Source organism: Cherax quadricarinatus, chromosome 83 (genome assembly GCF_038502225.1).
Source record: "Cherax quadricarinatus isolate ZL_2023a chromosome 83, ASM3850222v1, whole genome shotgun sequence".
Classification (NCBI taxonomy): domain Eukaryota; kingdom Metazoa; phylum Arthropoda; class Malacostraca; order Decapoda; family Parastacidae; genus Cherax; species Cherax quadricarinatus.
This window is the reverse complement of record NC_091374.1, coordinates 9,136,000-9,151,081: the sequence shown is the minus strand read 5'-3', so window position 1 is coordinate 9,151,081 and position 15,082 is coordinate 9,136,000. Positions and strand designations below refer to the sequence as shown.

The 15,082-nt window shown below is 41.8% G+C and overlaps 1 protein-coding gene across 2 annotated transcripts in view; it reads right to left on the bottom strand.

Moving 5' to 3' along the window:
- Positions 1 to 3,435: 3,435 nt before the first annotated feature.
- Positions 3,436 to 15,082, bottom strand: part of LOC128702246 (octopamine receptor beta-2R) — a 30,572-nt gene continuing 18,925 nt past the window's right edge. The window contains exons 2-3 of one of the 2 annotated variants that reach the window (XM_070102802.1): positions 8,040 to 8,104; positions 3,436 to 7,054 (exon numbers count right to left, since the gene is read on the bottom strand). In XM_070102802.1, the coding sequence (XP_069958903.1) occupies positions 5,104 to 7,035 (1,932 nt within the window). In that variant the 5' untranslated portion in view covers positions 7,036 to 7,054; positions 8,040 to 8,104 and the 3' untranslated portion in view covers positions 3,436 to 5,103. Of the gene's footprint in view, positions 7,055 to 8,007; positions 8,105 to 15,082 lie in introns of both variants that reach the window. The other variant, XM_070102803.1, reaches the window with a different exon arrangement.

Below are 15,082 nucleotides of genomic sequence, written 5' to 3'. Positions count from 1 at the left end.
ATATATATATATATATATATTTATATTTTGGGAATTTATTTAGCCGTAAACTGATAGTCTTTTTCTTCTAATATTTTATCTGCATATAACTTTCAGTCTAATGATAATAAAGAAAGAGAAGAATTTCAACTCATATTTTAATTAAAGATAATTTGAACATTACATAAATAAACATGAACATTCAACAGAGACTCTCACTACACAATTTGGAATGATAGTTTGCATTAAAACATAATAAACTGTAAAAGAAATTTAACACACATTTTAATATTACAAAAAAAAAAAATGTAACTGCATGTAATGATAATTTTTGTTTAATATAATACTTAATCTAATTTACATAAAAGTTTACAAAAAAAGATAATCGTTACCCCTCATCACAAAATTAAAAATAATACTGTATTTTGTAAGTGGTGACTAATTATTTATGTTCAGCAGCACTATATAAAGTCCCATGAACTTTGCAGTTCGAGACAAAGCACCTTACACACTGCCAAACACATATAGCATACATTCAGAAACATAATATACATTTTAAGGTACAAGGTGGTCAATAAATAATTTTTACCTCGTAGAAAACGAGAGAACAAAATTTCCGAACTTGTCACCTTCCCCAAACCATACCCCCGGCCGGGATTGAACCCGCGGTCAGCGAGTCTCAAAACTCCAGCCCGTCGCGTTAGCCACTAGACCAGCTAGCCACAATAAGATTCGTCCAACTAGGTATATTTCTACACCATAGGAAGGTTAGCATAGGCACCACTGTAACCACAAATGCAAGTTTTTACAGACGAATCTCCAGCTAGCGTGGCCGTGACGAACTCTAGCTCAAGTCCTTTTACTGCCGTCAACATGACATCACATGGTGTAGAAATATACCTAGTTGGACGAATCTTATTGTGGCTAGCTGGTCTAGTGGCTAACGCGACGGGCTGGAGTTTTGAGACTCTCTGACCGCGGGTTCAATCCCGGCCGGGGTATGGTTTGTTTGCAATCGTGTCATTACGATTTCGTGAGTCCTGTCACCTTCCAGTAAGTTAGGTTAGGTAAGGTTTGTCAGGAAACAGGCGTTTCCTGACGTGGGCCTCGGTCATATAACCCACAGCTGAAGGTTTTGGTCATCTGACCAAGGCCTTCCCCTTTTAAAAATTAAGGTTATGATTCTTCAAGTTACCTTGATTCCCCCCGTCTTTTTTCCCTTGGATTAAACCTAATTATATTCCATTTGCCAGGCACTATGACCACCCATCCCGTGTGAAAATAGATATTTCTGGCGAGTTTATATATGGAGACCACCACCGTGGAGGGGAGGAGTGCTGTCGTTCCTTGATGTAGCCTTAATGAAGACTTGTCATACTCGCTGGATATACCCGACATCCTGTCTTCCCGTGAAATATCCTTAATAAAGTCACTGACATCACCGGCAGTATGGGTCCTTCTAGTCAGTGAGAAGCGACACTGTTCTTGCCTTCCATGGGTAGAGCCTGACCTCCTCACGGTGTTGTATGACCCATTGTAGTTTACCGCTCCCGATAAATATAATACTAAATATGCAATGCACTACTTGACTCGTTTAACGGATTCATGAATTTATCAAAAAGTTAATCGCTATCATTTTTCTTAAAATGGACCACTTTGTACCTAACATTAAGTATTTGCTAGTAACCATTCAACCAGTGGGAATATATTTTGTAAGTTCTGTGTAGGGTATATACACCGAGAGTTATTTCTCGGTGTATATATGTGGAGAGCTTATTTTAATCTTAAATTTGGGATTAGAGATTAGGGTAAATATACGGCCTTAATAATCCTGGCAGTGGATAGGCCTTAGACCTGCATACCTGACCCTGACATTATTTGGCCCATTGGTCAGCGGCAGTTATGGCATCACTTGATATATACAACCATCACATACATACATACATATAATCAAAGTTCCTGAATTTTTTATGATTGTGTGAAAACACACTCACACTCATTCATATATTATATATATATATATATATATATATATATATATATATATATATATATATTATATTATATATATATATATATATATATATATATATATATATATATATATATATATATATATATATATATATATATATATATATATATATATATATATATATATATATATATATATATATATATATATATGTAATATATATATATGTAATATATATATATTATATATATATTATATATATATATATAATATATATATAATATATATATATTACACATGTATATATATCAGTGTTGTGTTGTCTGCTAGCCTTATCACATGTATTTTTAATGAAGGTTTTTCTGTATTTACTTAAACAATGGTGGAATAATGTTAATGTGTTTAGGTAAAGTGGAAAGGTAACATTTTAGGGGACTTATCAAAATTTACATGCCATTGATGAATATATATATAGTATATATAAGTTGATGTTACAAATGCATTTTCCGAAAATCTTTGTGCAATTTCCACTTTAGCATTGTCCAATAGTTTGGTGACATGATTCTCTTCAGTGCGGCCTCCTGACCAAATATATATTTTTTTTACAAGACTTTGGCTTTACTGGTATCCATTATCCCTGATATTAATGTCTTATATACGATATTAGATAACACTTCACCCTCTACCGGTAAATAATGAGACACTTGTGAAACATTTTGGAATCTTAATTGAGGAAACGATACGCCACACAGTGGCTTCATCAGTCCATCAATTGGACTGAATACATCGATTCCATGACTGAGGGACTGATTACCTAAAAATTCCTCTTCTATTTCCACCGCTCTTCTTTGTATTGGACTGATGAAGCCAGTGTGGCGTAAAGTTTCCTCAGTAAAAATTCCAAAATGTTGCAAGTGTGTCTCATTCTTCAACTTGTCAGTTTTCTAAACAATTGATCACATCTAATGTTAACAAAAACCCGTCGAGACAGCCCAAGGGTTTTTAATCACTAATATTTTTTTTTTGAGGGGTGGAAATCTTATAAGTAATGTAAGTGACAGAGGAATTTCAGCCTCACTCAAACCTGTTCTTAAAATGTGCTATTATTATCTTTGCACCTCAGATGTCTCCCAATATCTAAGATACAAAGACAAATTGAAAACTTTGTACTAACAAAACAGATATGTCATGTGCAATTTACCTGAGCTTTGTATTTTGGTATGCAAGTTATAAGAGCGTGAGAATTGCTAGCTGTTATACCAGGTTACGTTAACGAGAGCGCTAAACCTATCGGAGTTATACAGCATTTTTTTTTTGGGGGGGGGGGGTGAAATGTACCTAGGTGAGGGTGAGGCACCAGACTTAGAGGACACTGCTGTTGCTTCACCAACATGAAAAAAAACTTGTAAGACCCTCTTATTTTAATTGATATTACAAAATTTATCATAAAGGTATATCAATTTCTTGCGGTTATCAAAAATAAAAAAAATCTGAGCACCAAAAATACTGACGTTAGATTTTCTTTTTATCTGGATCAGCTTAAAGAATGTCTATCACATTTACATATAATAACCAAGTGGTTTTTTATTTATTAATAAAATGAATCGTAACCTTCAGTTTTTCGCTCAGTCACCTACCATTACCAGGAAGATCTCTGCCAATAAGTCACTGAAGGCGTCTCAGCCTAGTTACATTCTCACCATAACTGCCTAACAATATGCATTACATTTTCTAAATTTTTGCTCTAATTTACTAAATTCAGAATTTGCACAAAGCGGTTACCCGAATCCTTTGTAAATAAGAGACTAATATAATTCTTATATTAAGATTCAGCTATTTACAATGTTTAAATAAATCACGTCTTAGTATATACAAAATGTCTCTGACCACTTTCACTCTGGTTTACATTGTTTTAGTAAGCAGTTCACTTGTTTAAGGGAAATTTTGAACATGGACTGCATATAATTTTATATGTCCCGGTTACAATAATCACGAACAAGCGATACGAGATGCAAAACAACCACAGGGGGAGTTGAATGATAGCTCTAGGTCTTTCGTGTTGCAATGAACACAACAGAAGCTTGTAGTGAGTAGGTAGTTCAAGCTCGAGCAAAAACGTTCCCCTGAACGAATCTACCTGGACTTCCTACTCATTTCTGTAACATTGCAAGCTCCTGTTGATGTGTTGATTGCAACACGAAAGGCCTAGAGCTATCATTCAACCTTCCCTGTGTTTGTTTTGCATTTTTTCAAGTATTTTAACAGTTCCTTGTTTAAGACAATGGTAATGGGACCAAAGATACAGTGTAATCTGCTTTTTATGGGATTTTATACATTTCACATAAACGGCAATACAAAAGTTTTAGATTATATTGTGACGATTATTTATAAAAAAAGAGGGTCAATATTAGTCCATCGAAATCAAGGCTTCAGACTTATTAATGAACAATATTTTTTTTACAGAAAGCATGTTTACCTGCTGGGATATTTTCTATAGGAAAATTGAAAGGATGTGAAATTCAGGACAAAACATCTATAAAATCAAGTAATACACATGAAATATCCAGAGAGCCGTAGTTTGTAGTGTTCGACCGAACTGTCGAAAGTGATTACACTCTGCCTTGACCGAACTTAAAATTGGAGTGACCATTTAAACAGTGTATATTCTAGTCTCAGAGGCAATAATTGTTACTTGTACTTATTGCACCAGACATGCAGATTATTATCGAGGTTGTCCTCATTATCACTTTTGAGCGATAGGCGAAATAATCTCAGACCTTAATAAAATGGATTTTCCTTAATAAATATAATAACGCATCGCTCAACAGCATTATGTTCACTTTACACAAAATACAGTATAAATAAATATACATTTCCTGGAATTTCTATATACAAATCATTATGGTTAACACTCCACCTATCACCCAACTGTCTTGGTGTAATCTGTGTCTGAGGGAAAATCAGACTGTACTTTTAATAACATTTGGGTGACTATAATGACTAGATTATTGTACACGGACACTTGTAGTCGCCGACATAACCAAGTGTATTAAGCTCACAATTTCCAGGTTGCTGCTCAGAATAAAAACAGGTTGTTCTGCTGACTAGCACCGTGGCTTAGGCTGTGCAGGAAAGAGGCGAGTTGAGGATTACACGAACACACCGGCCGGCTGGCGTGGTCGGCAGCAGCTCATTCTTTTGAGAGTTCGGTGGAAAGCCTCGCGGAAGTCGGTGCGGAAGTAGGCATAGATGAAAGGATTGAGCGTGGAGTTGAAGTAACCGATCCAGAAGAGAGCTGTGACGACGGCGTGGGGGCATCGGCATGTGGGCCCACACACATTAATGCTCACGTACCAGGTGAAGAAAGGAAGCCAACACAACACGAAGGCGCCCATAATGAGCCCCAGCGTACGGGCAGCTTTGTGTTCCCGCCGGCCCACTGGTAGGGGCCCCGACTTAGTAGCCACCAGAGGAGTGCTGTGCATGCGACGGTTGCAAGGCATATGGGAGTTGTGCCGTGAAGGACCGTGCCATGAGGCCGTGCTGCCATGTCGGGCGTTCCTCCACCCGCTACCACTGTTGCTGCTGTTAGTACCACTAGTTTTGGCCATATTGCTGGTGCCCGTTCCATTGCCCGCAGCCACAACACTAGTCACACCGCCGCTGCTGCTGCGGGAACTGCTGCTGCCGGAGGGACCCACCGACGGTACTCCCGATGACGCTGTCGTCACGGATGCTGTTGACGAACCGTCGGTGAAGGTCTTCATGAGAAATTCCTGGTGGCGATTTGCCGGCGTGAAGGGTGTTGTCTGTAGTGCCACCAGCAGTTGTTGCCGCGTCAGGGTCGACTGGTCTTGCTGTTGGTGTGGGGGAGCATTTCTTCTGATGGAGGAAGAGTAAGCCGCAGAGTTTGCTGATGAGGCACGGAACAGTAGTGCTCGCTCTTGTTTACGTGCTTCTTGAAATATACGAAAATACATCACCACCATGACAGTGCAAGGAACCCAGAATGACACTGCTGACGATACCAGAGCAAAGACAGCATTTACAACAAACGAGCAGACATAGGGTTGTGTGTCTCGATCTCGGAGGTGCTCAGCAGTGGTGTACCAACCAAGTAAGATGGGAAGGAATGATATGAGCGTGGGCGCCAGCCAGCAGTGGGCCAGCATGATGGTCAAGATGCGGCGAGTCATAGTAAGGGGATACTCCAGTGGACGTACGATGGCGTAATAACGGTCCACACTGATGCAACACAAGTGCAGGATGGACACTGTCGAAAAGTACACGTCGAAGCTGTTCCACAAATCGCACATAAGGCGGCCAAACATCCAGCGGCCCCCAGATAGCTCGACGGAGGCGTTGAAGGTCATGGCACAAAGAGCGACGAGCATGTCGGCTGTGGCTAGGGACACGAGCAGGTAGTTAGCGGTGGAGTGGAGGCGGCGGTGGAGCGCCACGCTTACGATAACCAGCACATTACCTAACACAGACACTACTATAATGGTACACATCACTATCGCTTTTAACACTGTCAGCCCCACGTCCGTCCTCGACCACACCACGCCCAGCTCCTCCCCGAGGTAGGTCTCATTACCAAAAAATGGGGTGCTCGAATCTAAAGATTCCACGTCGAACACCACATTCTTGGCAATAACCGTCCCTTGAGAACTCTGGTGGAGCACAGCGGATGTTTGAACATGAGTTTTATTGACTTTGTGGCGCAGTTCACTAGACTTTGTAACACTGACATCCCTGACTGTGTGGACATCTGTGGCGGGAAGACAAGGCTCGCGGAATACACTGATAGATGCGCGGGTTGTGGTTGTGATGGAAGAAGTACTGGTGGTGTCAGCAGCCAGGGTGTGGTGTGGTGTTGTGGTGTTGGGGGTCACAGCGTCGTAGGTGGAAGACTTCAGAGTGGTAGAGGGTGTCTGGGTGGTGGGCAGAGAGTCAGCAGTAGTAGTAGCAACGTTCCAAGCTTCCACGGAAGGGACTAGTAGGCAGGGCACCAAAAGCAGAAGCAGAAGGTAGTAGGGCAAAGTTTTGCGGTGCAGGGAAGAGCTCGGCGGGATGGGCATAACCCCCCCTGCCCGCTTTCTGAAACAAAAAGGGTTAATGATGAGTAGCAATGCAATTAGTCCAGATCTAAACGATTTTCTGCATGTTTTAATATTAACATCTTCCACTTTATGTTTGACTCGAATTATCCATCCTCCCACATTCCCAAACACGCAGAACATTTTTTTTTCAATAATTGGAATAATTTTAGGGCAATTCCAATTATTTTAAAGCATTGAATAGATTAATTCATTATTTTTTAAACTGAGTATATCAATAATCTCATTTTAATCACGAAAACTTTTTTTTTATTTTTGTTCCTAGTTTAGTCCATGAAACTTAAGCTAGTTTTATCTCTAATAAACAACCAATAAAAATATATCCTTAGTAGAGTATTGAACTAACCTTGAAATCTCCACCTTTTCACCATGGTTTTAATGAACAAGAAAAATAAGAAAAAAGGGGACAAAATCCTATTTTAAAACTATATCACAAACTGCAAATATGGCTGACGTTCAACTGGGTATGTAGACTGAATTATGCATGTCGTCTAGTTTCATGTAAATTTTTGGACAATTCGAAACTCCTTGAAACACTGAGTTACTACTCGTCGCAATTCAATTAGAGCAGTAGAGAAAACAACCGGATGCATCAAATTACAAGTTGTGTCAGGCTGTGTGGCAAGAAACTTTTATATGCAATAAAAATTAGATTAAAAAAATTTGCGTTAGCCTAACTTCTTGCTAATTTAAAATATCAAAAAAGAATTTAATCGCTTAAACAGAAGCAGTTGAGGATGTAACGACCCTCGTGCAGATGTCAGTATAATATATAATTTATGATGAAAAATGCATATTAAACAGAGTTTACTATGCTAATTCCTCATATATGATTAAATACAAAAGATGGAAAGTTCTGGGTGCGGCTCTACTTTTGGAAAATTATGTTACACATCTATTACTACCAGAGCACACACAGATAAAGAAATTCACCTTAATACAGCTGGTGTGCACCTGAGACTCACCTAGGTGGTCAGCAGGTGTGGTTTGAGGTGGTCCCTCCCCCTCTCTCCTTCCACCGCCTCATCACCTGCAGAAAGAAGGGTCTGTCAGCACCAGAATATTGCTAGTTACAATATCTCACCAGCTGGGAAGTGAGATAAAGGAGGTGGAAAGAGGGCCATTATCCACCTGGGCAAAGAGAAAATGAGTAAATCATCGAACGAGTGAGGCTTCCCTTCAACAGAGTGTTCCTTGATAAAGAATAAGTAATAATATCGTGGCAGGACAGTGGTGCAGGACAGACCGAAACATCGTCCTAAAGTTCCTTCAAGTGCAAAGGGGTTCCTTGACACTGAAGGGCTCTTAATTCAAGAAACTGGATCACAACTGAATTTGCCTCCAATCCCTAAGTGCTGAATAATCATTACAGGAGGGTAATGCTAACTGGAATCTCTTGTCATCTCTACTATCTTATTAGCATTGTAATTGTGTATCATTATTTACTTGGTCCTCATTACGTCGAGCCTCTGCGTAGCCTCACAAATGTGCAGTGGGCAACACTCCGCTAAAATCTCTCTCTCTACCCTGAGCGAAACGTAGTCCCAATAATAATAATATAATAATAATAATCTTTTTTTCTATAAGTACATGTACAAGGTATACAGGCCTAGCTGACATCAATGACATACTACTATATAGAAAAACCCTTGTTGTGCAGAGCATTTTGGGCAAATTAGGTCAATTTTGTCCCTAGGATGCGACCCACACCAGTCGACTAACACCCAGGTACCCATTTTACTACTAGGTGAACATGGACAGCAGGTGTCTTAAGGAAACACGTCCTAATATTTCCACCTGTACCCTGGATCGAACCCAGGACCTCAATGCATGAATTGAGTGCGCTAGCAATCGAGTTACGGGACACCTTAGAAACTTGCTGGTTGGTTACTTGAACTTTAAGAGTGTCGACAACACTAGGGTCATTAAGGCTCATTGTTACTTATTATTATTATTAAAGATTAGCCGGTATTCTCCGGCCCGGGCCTTTTCCAAGTGGTGGCCCGGCCTTGGCTCCCTCTTTAGGGAGTGTCTGAGACCTAAGTCTCCCATGGGAGGAGGCACAAGTACCTCCTCATCTTTGGGACCAACTGTCCCCAGACCTAGCCACAAGCTAGGCCTCTCTGGTCTGCCATCCCCGCCACAAGGGGGCTAATGGGTATGACAGTCTTGTGAGCTGTAAGCTCGGGCTCAGGCACCTACCCTACCCTAGAAGGGTTAGGCATGGTGTCGATGTCATTGTTATTTGTTCACTGCCAGTCAAGAAAACCGCAAGCCCTAAAACTGGCACTGATAAAAATCTCTGTATAAATAAATAGATATACACTTCTCACTGTGTATATATCCTGTTCTGTATGTTGTATCTTTATACCCATACCCTTGGGCATTATGCCTCTATGTCCAGTAAATATGCCATCATTCACCCTTCCCTCAGTCATAGGATATATACATTAAGAGATGCATATCTGTGTATACACCGGTGTATACACCGAGAGTTTAATTACTATTTTATGGGTAAAAGCAAATGGTAGTATACAGGTAAACTGGAAAATTTAATGACTCGTGCAGCTGACAGGCTTTAATGCTAATAAACTAACATTGTATATATAATGAGATCATTTAGATTAAAGTGCCATAAACGTGGAGCTATGAAAAGTGAGAAGCAACTTGTACAGAAAAATGAAACGGTCACCCTCTTCAGGTGACGTACGTGTGTGTGTGTGTGTGTGTGTGTGTGTGTGTGTGTGTGTGTGTGTGTGTGTGTGTGTGTGTGTGTGTGTGTGTGTACTCACCTAGTTGTACTCGCCTAGTTGAGGTTGCAGGGGTCGAGTCCAAGCTCCTGGCCCCGCCACTTCACTGATCGCTACTAGGTCACTCTCCCTGAACCGTGAGCTTTATCATACCTCTGCTTAAAGCTATGTATGGATCCTGCCTCCACTACATCGCTTCCCAAACTATTCCACTTCCTGACTACTCTGTGGCTGAAGAAATACTTCCTAACATCCCTGCGATTCATCTGTGTCTTCAACTTCCAACTGTGTCCCCTTGATGCTGTGTCCCATCTCTGGAACATCCTGTCTTTGTCCACCTTATCAATTCCTCTCAGTATTTTGTATGTCGTTATCATGTCCCCCCTATCTCTCCTGTCTTCCAGTGTTGTCAGGTTCATTTCCCTTAGCCTCTCCTCGTAGGACATACCTTTTAGCTCTGGGACTAGTCTTGTTGCAAACCTTTGCACTTTCTCTAGTTTCTTTACGTGCTTGGCTAGGTGTGGGTTCCAAAGTGGTGCCGCATACTCCAATATGGGCCTAACATACACGGTGTACAGGGTCCTGAACGATTCCTTATTAAGATGTCGGAATGCTGTTCCGAGGTTAGCTAGGCGCCCATATGCTGCAGCGGTTATTTGGTTGATGTGCGCTTCAGATGTGCCTGGTGTTATACTCACCCAAAGATATTTTTCCTTGAGTGAGGTTTGTAGTCTCTGGCTCCCTAGACTGTACTCCGTCTGCGGTCTTCTTTGCCCTTCCCCAATCTTCATGACTTTGCACTTGGTGGGGTTGAACTCCAGGAGCCAATTGCTGGACCAGGTCTGCAGCCTGTCCAGATCCCTTTGTAGTTCTGCCTGGTCTTCGATCGAATGAATTCTCATCAATTTCACGTCATCTGCAAACTGGGACACTTCGGATTCTATGTGTGTGTGTGTGTGTGTGTGTGTGTGTGTGTGTGTGTGTGTGTGTGTGTGTGTGTGTATAGATAAAATACGTCGTTTTAAGATTCCTTTTTATAAACAAAATTCACAGAGCTATATATACCACCTTTACGAGTGAAAAGTTATCAGACACCTGTAAAGAAAAAAAACTGGTGAACGATGACTAAAACTTATGGCAGATTGTAATCTGTCGAGGTACGAGCCCTTTAACTTGTTCCCTCGACTTTTTTACCCCCGAGCGTTGGCGAACACAGGATTTTTACTTTATTCTGCACACGCGCGTGTATATAAATCCACCTCCCCCCTATCCACACACACACACACACACATACACACACATACACACACACACACACACACACACACACGTGCCTGCAGTGAGACTTGTTGCATTAGGAATGACAGAAAGAAAGAAGGGTAGATCAGAGGATATATAGCTCCACTCATCTTATGGGGTCACCCAGTGACTCCACCACCAACACTGCTACACCTGCCTCACAGCAGTAGTACCACGCTCGATTCACGACACAAAAGTACCAGGGTCGAACCCTAGCGGGAGACGGGGCGTATAGGCAACACTCCTAACACCAGCTACCCCTGTTACCTAGAAAATAGATAATAATAATATCTTTATTTCTGCAAGTACATACAAGGTATACAAGCTGACATCAATAACATACTACTATATAGAAAGCCGCTTGTTATTCAGAGTATTTCGGGCAAATTAGGTCACTTATGTCCCCAGGATGCGACCCACACCAATTGACTAACACCCAGGTACCCCTTTTACTGATGAGTGAACGAAAACAACAGGTGTGAGGAAACATGCCCAATGCCTCCACCCTTGCCGGGAATCGAACATGCACATCACTGTGTGAAGCGAGAGCTTTATCACCGAGCCACGGGTCAAGCAGTCATTGTTTCTTGTGAATCATCCTTGTGTAGAACCCGAAGACGAAAATTATAATAATAAAGGGGAAGCGCTAAACCCGTAGGATTATACAGCGCCTGTGGGGGGGATGTGGAAGGTATTCGGGTTTAATTCAGGGAACTGGAGCGCGGATCCAATTCCCCAGATCAAGAGCCCCTCACAAGCATCAAGGAACTTTCCTTGAAGGATTTTAAACGAAAACTCTTTTAAATTTAATGGAAAATTTAAAATGTTCTAAAATCCCCGTAAACCTTAAAACAAAAACTGTGAAAATACTGAAAAATATCATTTTTTTTTTCGGTTCATACGAAATATTAAGATTTTGCTCAAATTTTCCCTTAAAATGCAGTTTAAAACGAATCATTCTGGGTTGAATTAGAGAAAAATTATTTTTATTTCATACGTAGGCATTTCAGGGAGGCTGAAAGTATTTCTGACACACTTAGAATTTTACCTGCTAAAGTGCACGTTAGTGACAGTACTGATGCTGTGTTACAACACAAATTATCATAACTGGGTTGTTAATCATCCAGTCTTCTAGACAGCCTCCATCCCTTAAGAACCCACAGTCACTCACCAGTAACTCACCAGCAGTAATAATAATAATAATAATAATAATAATAATAATAATAATAATAATAATAATAATAATAAATGATCTTTATTTCTTCAAGTACATGTACAAGGTATACAGTCCTAACTCCTTGTTATGCACAGCATTTCGGGTAAATTAGGTCAATTTTATCTCCAGGATGCGACCCACACTAGTCGACTAACACCCAGGTACCTATTTTACTTGCTAGGTGAACAGGGACAGCAGGTATGTTAAGGAAATACTCCATGATGTTCCCACCCGTACTGAGTAAAGTATTCACTTTCAGAGTAAATCCTTCGCTCTTCCCAACCTACCCACTGCCACTCTCAGCAACTACTATTATATCCCTTGCTTTACCTACCTCTCTCCCTCCTCTCTCTCCCTCCTCTCTCTCCCTCCTCTCTCTCCCTCCTCTCTCTCCCTCCTCTCTCTCCCTCCTCTCTCTCCCTCCTCTCTCTCCCTCCTCTCTCTCCCTCCTCTCTCTCCCTCCTCTCTCTCCCTCCTCTCTCTCCCTCCTCTCTCTCCCTCCTCTCTCTCCCTCCTCTCTCTCCCTCCTCTCTCTCTCTCACCCTACCACCCCTGGTGTTCTTTGACATGTTTTCAGACTTGTGTAATATACAGCTTTTACTTTCCTCTGGGCGGCTTCTTCATACTTTATTTGCTTAGTTTCAACAGAAGCTCAGTCGTTCTCGTGGAATATGAGAGGTATTAATGTCTTGTGGAGTCCACAGGTTCTGTGTCGTCGAGCAAGTCTACTGTCACGACGTGTCGTTCAGTGCTGAGCTTTATTTTCGTCTAATAAATCTATAAAGTGAGCAAAACTGTCAAAATACTTTTTTTTTCTGGCACCCTGTGTCTTCGTGTAATTCTTGTTGTCACTGTTTTCCTGTCAAACCATACGGGTTTATTGCGATTGTCATGGCTGTCTCACACATGTTCAGTACCTGGGTGCCTGTACTGACTAGATATCTCGCTAACCAGCAATCTTTTTTCAACCCAATTCAGAGATCATATTCTGGAGACAGTGGAAAATGTGATTATATAATTCTGACGTGTTCAGTCCCTCAGCCTTGGTAGGTGTTCAGTCGCTCAACTCTAGTACGTGTTCAGTCCCTCAGCTTTGGTAAATCTGAAATGGATATGTTAGGTTAGGTAAGATTCGTCAGGAAATAGGACAAGTGTTTCCTGACGTTGATCTTATTCATATAATGACTCGCTGCTGTAGCTTTTGGTCATCTGACAGAGGCATTCCGCTGGCTTACTCTTCCACCCCTTTAAAAATTAAGATTATTCTATAAAGCAGTTGAACGAAGATAGAGATTTATATACTGGAGCTGGAGGAGAGGTGTAGTAATTGAAAACCGTCACAGATGAGCCGGGTCCACTAGTGAAATTGGGTCACATCGAGTTGAACCACATGACCTACTTTCCCCAAGAGGGCTCCGCCCATATCTGACGATGTCTTCAATTGCTGCACCTCTTCTCTTGCTTCAGTATACGAGTTTCCCTTCCTTAAGGCTGGGGACTGAACACCTATCAAGATTGAGAGACTGAACATACTACCAGGGATAGTACCGCCACACCAGCCTTCAGACATACAACCATGCAGTGTTGCCACACCAGCCTTCAGACATACAACCATACAGTGTTGCCACACCAGCCTTCAGACATACAACCATGCAGTGTTGCCACACCAGCCTTCAGACATACAACCATGCAGTGTTGCCACACCAGCCTTCAGACATACAACCATACAGTGTTGCCACACCAGCCTTCAGACATACAACCATACAGTGTTGCCACACCAGCCTCCAGACATACAACTATGCAGTGTTGCCACACCAGCCTCCAGCCATACAACCATGCAGTGTTGCCACACCAGCCTCCAGCCATACAACCATGCAGTGTTGCCACACCAGCCTCCAGCCATACAACCATGCAGTGTTGCCACACCAGCCTTCAGACATAATTCTCAGTAGTAGTACCAGTTCCTAGTAACCAGTTACTGGTAACCAGTGTACCAGTAGATGACTCACTACCAACAGTCTGTGTGAATCATTGACTGTATTCATATTGCTGCTGACCATAGCAGGATTTCAAACACCCTCACCCGTAGGCACTATGGGTCAGTCGTAGTTAGGCAGCAGAGAGAGACAGGTCGGCTGTTGGCGCTTTCCATACTTCCCGTTATATATTATACGTACTACCAGCCTACGTGAGTATTTTTACCCCATCCACGTATCGAAAACCCACATGACAAATGGTGGCACCGGTGTGGGCGTGGATTTAAGGGTATTTCAGACGTTAGAAGACTGTTTGTGGGTTGCCGGCAGGTCAGAGGTGAACCGTCTCAGCCACCTCCAGCTAGCAGCTTACCCTCACCACACCACCCTGTGTACTCCAGCCTGCAAGCCTGTTGCAGCCGTTTTTCAAGCTTCCTGGCTTAGTTCGTGTGCTAATTGCTTCAATCTCCGAGGGGTTGACCCGGATTTTGCAATTAAGCCAGTCATTAAGCCAGACTGTGGAAGTGAACGCTAGTCAGCCTGCCTCAGCCTACCATCCAGCCTGTCTCCTGTCATCCACCTGCTCCTTCATGCTGTGTGCATCGTTACACGTCTTCCAGTCAGCCATTCTCGTGGGTTAAGCCAGTCAGCCAGCCCAGCTTCCTAACCCAGCTGAGAGAGAGAAGTAAGCCACGCAAGTTCCTCTGAAGTATTGTCTCATATATCGCTTGTGCTTGGATGCTGGTAAGAGTGGTCTTCATCATCCC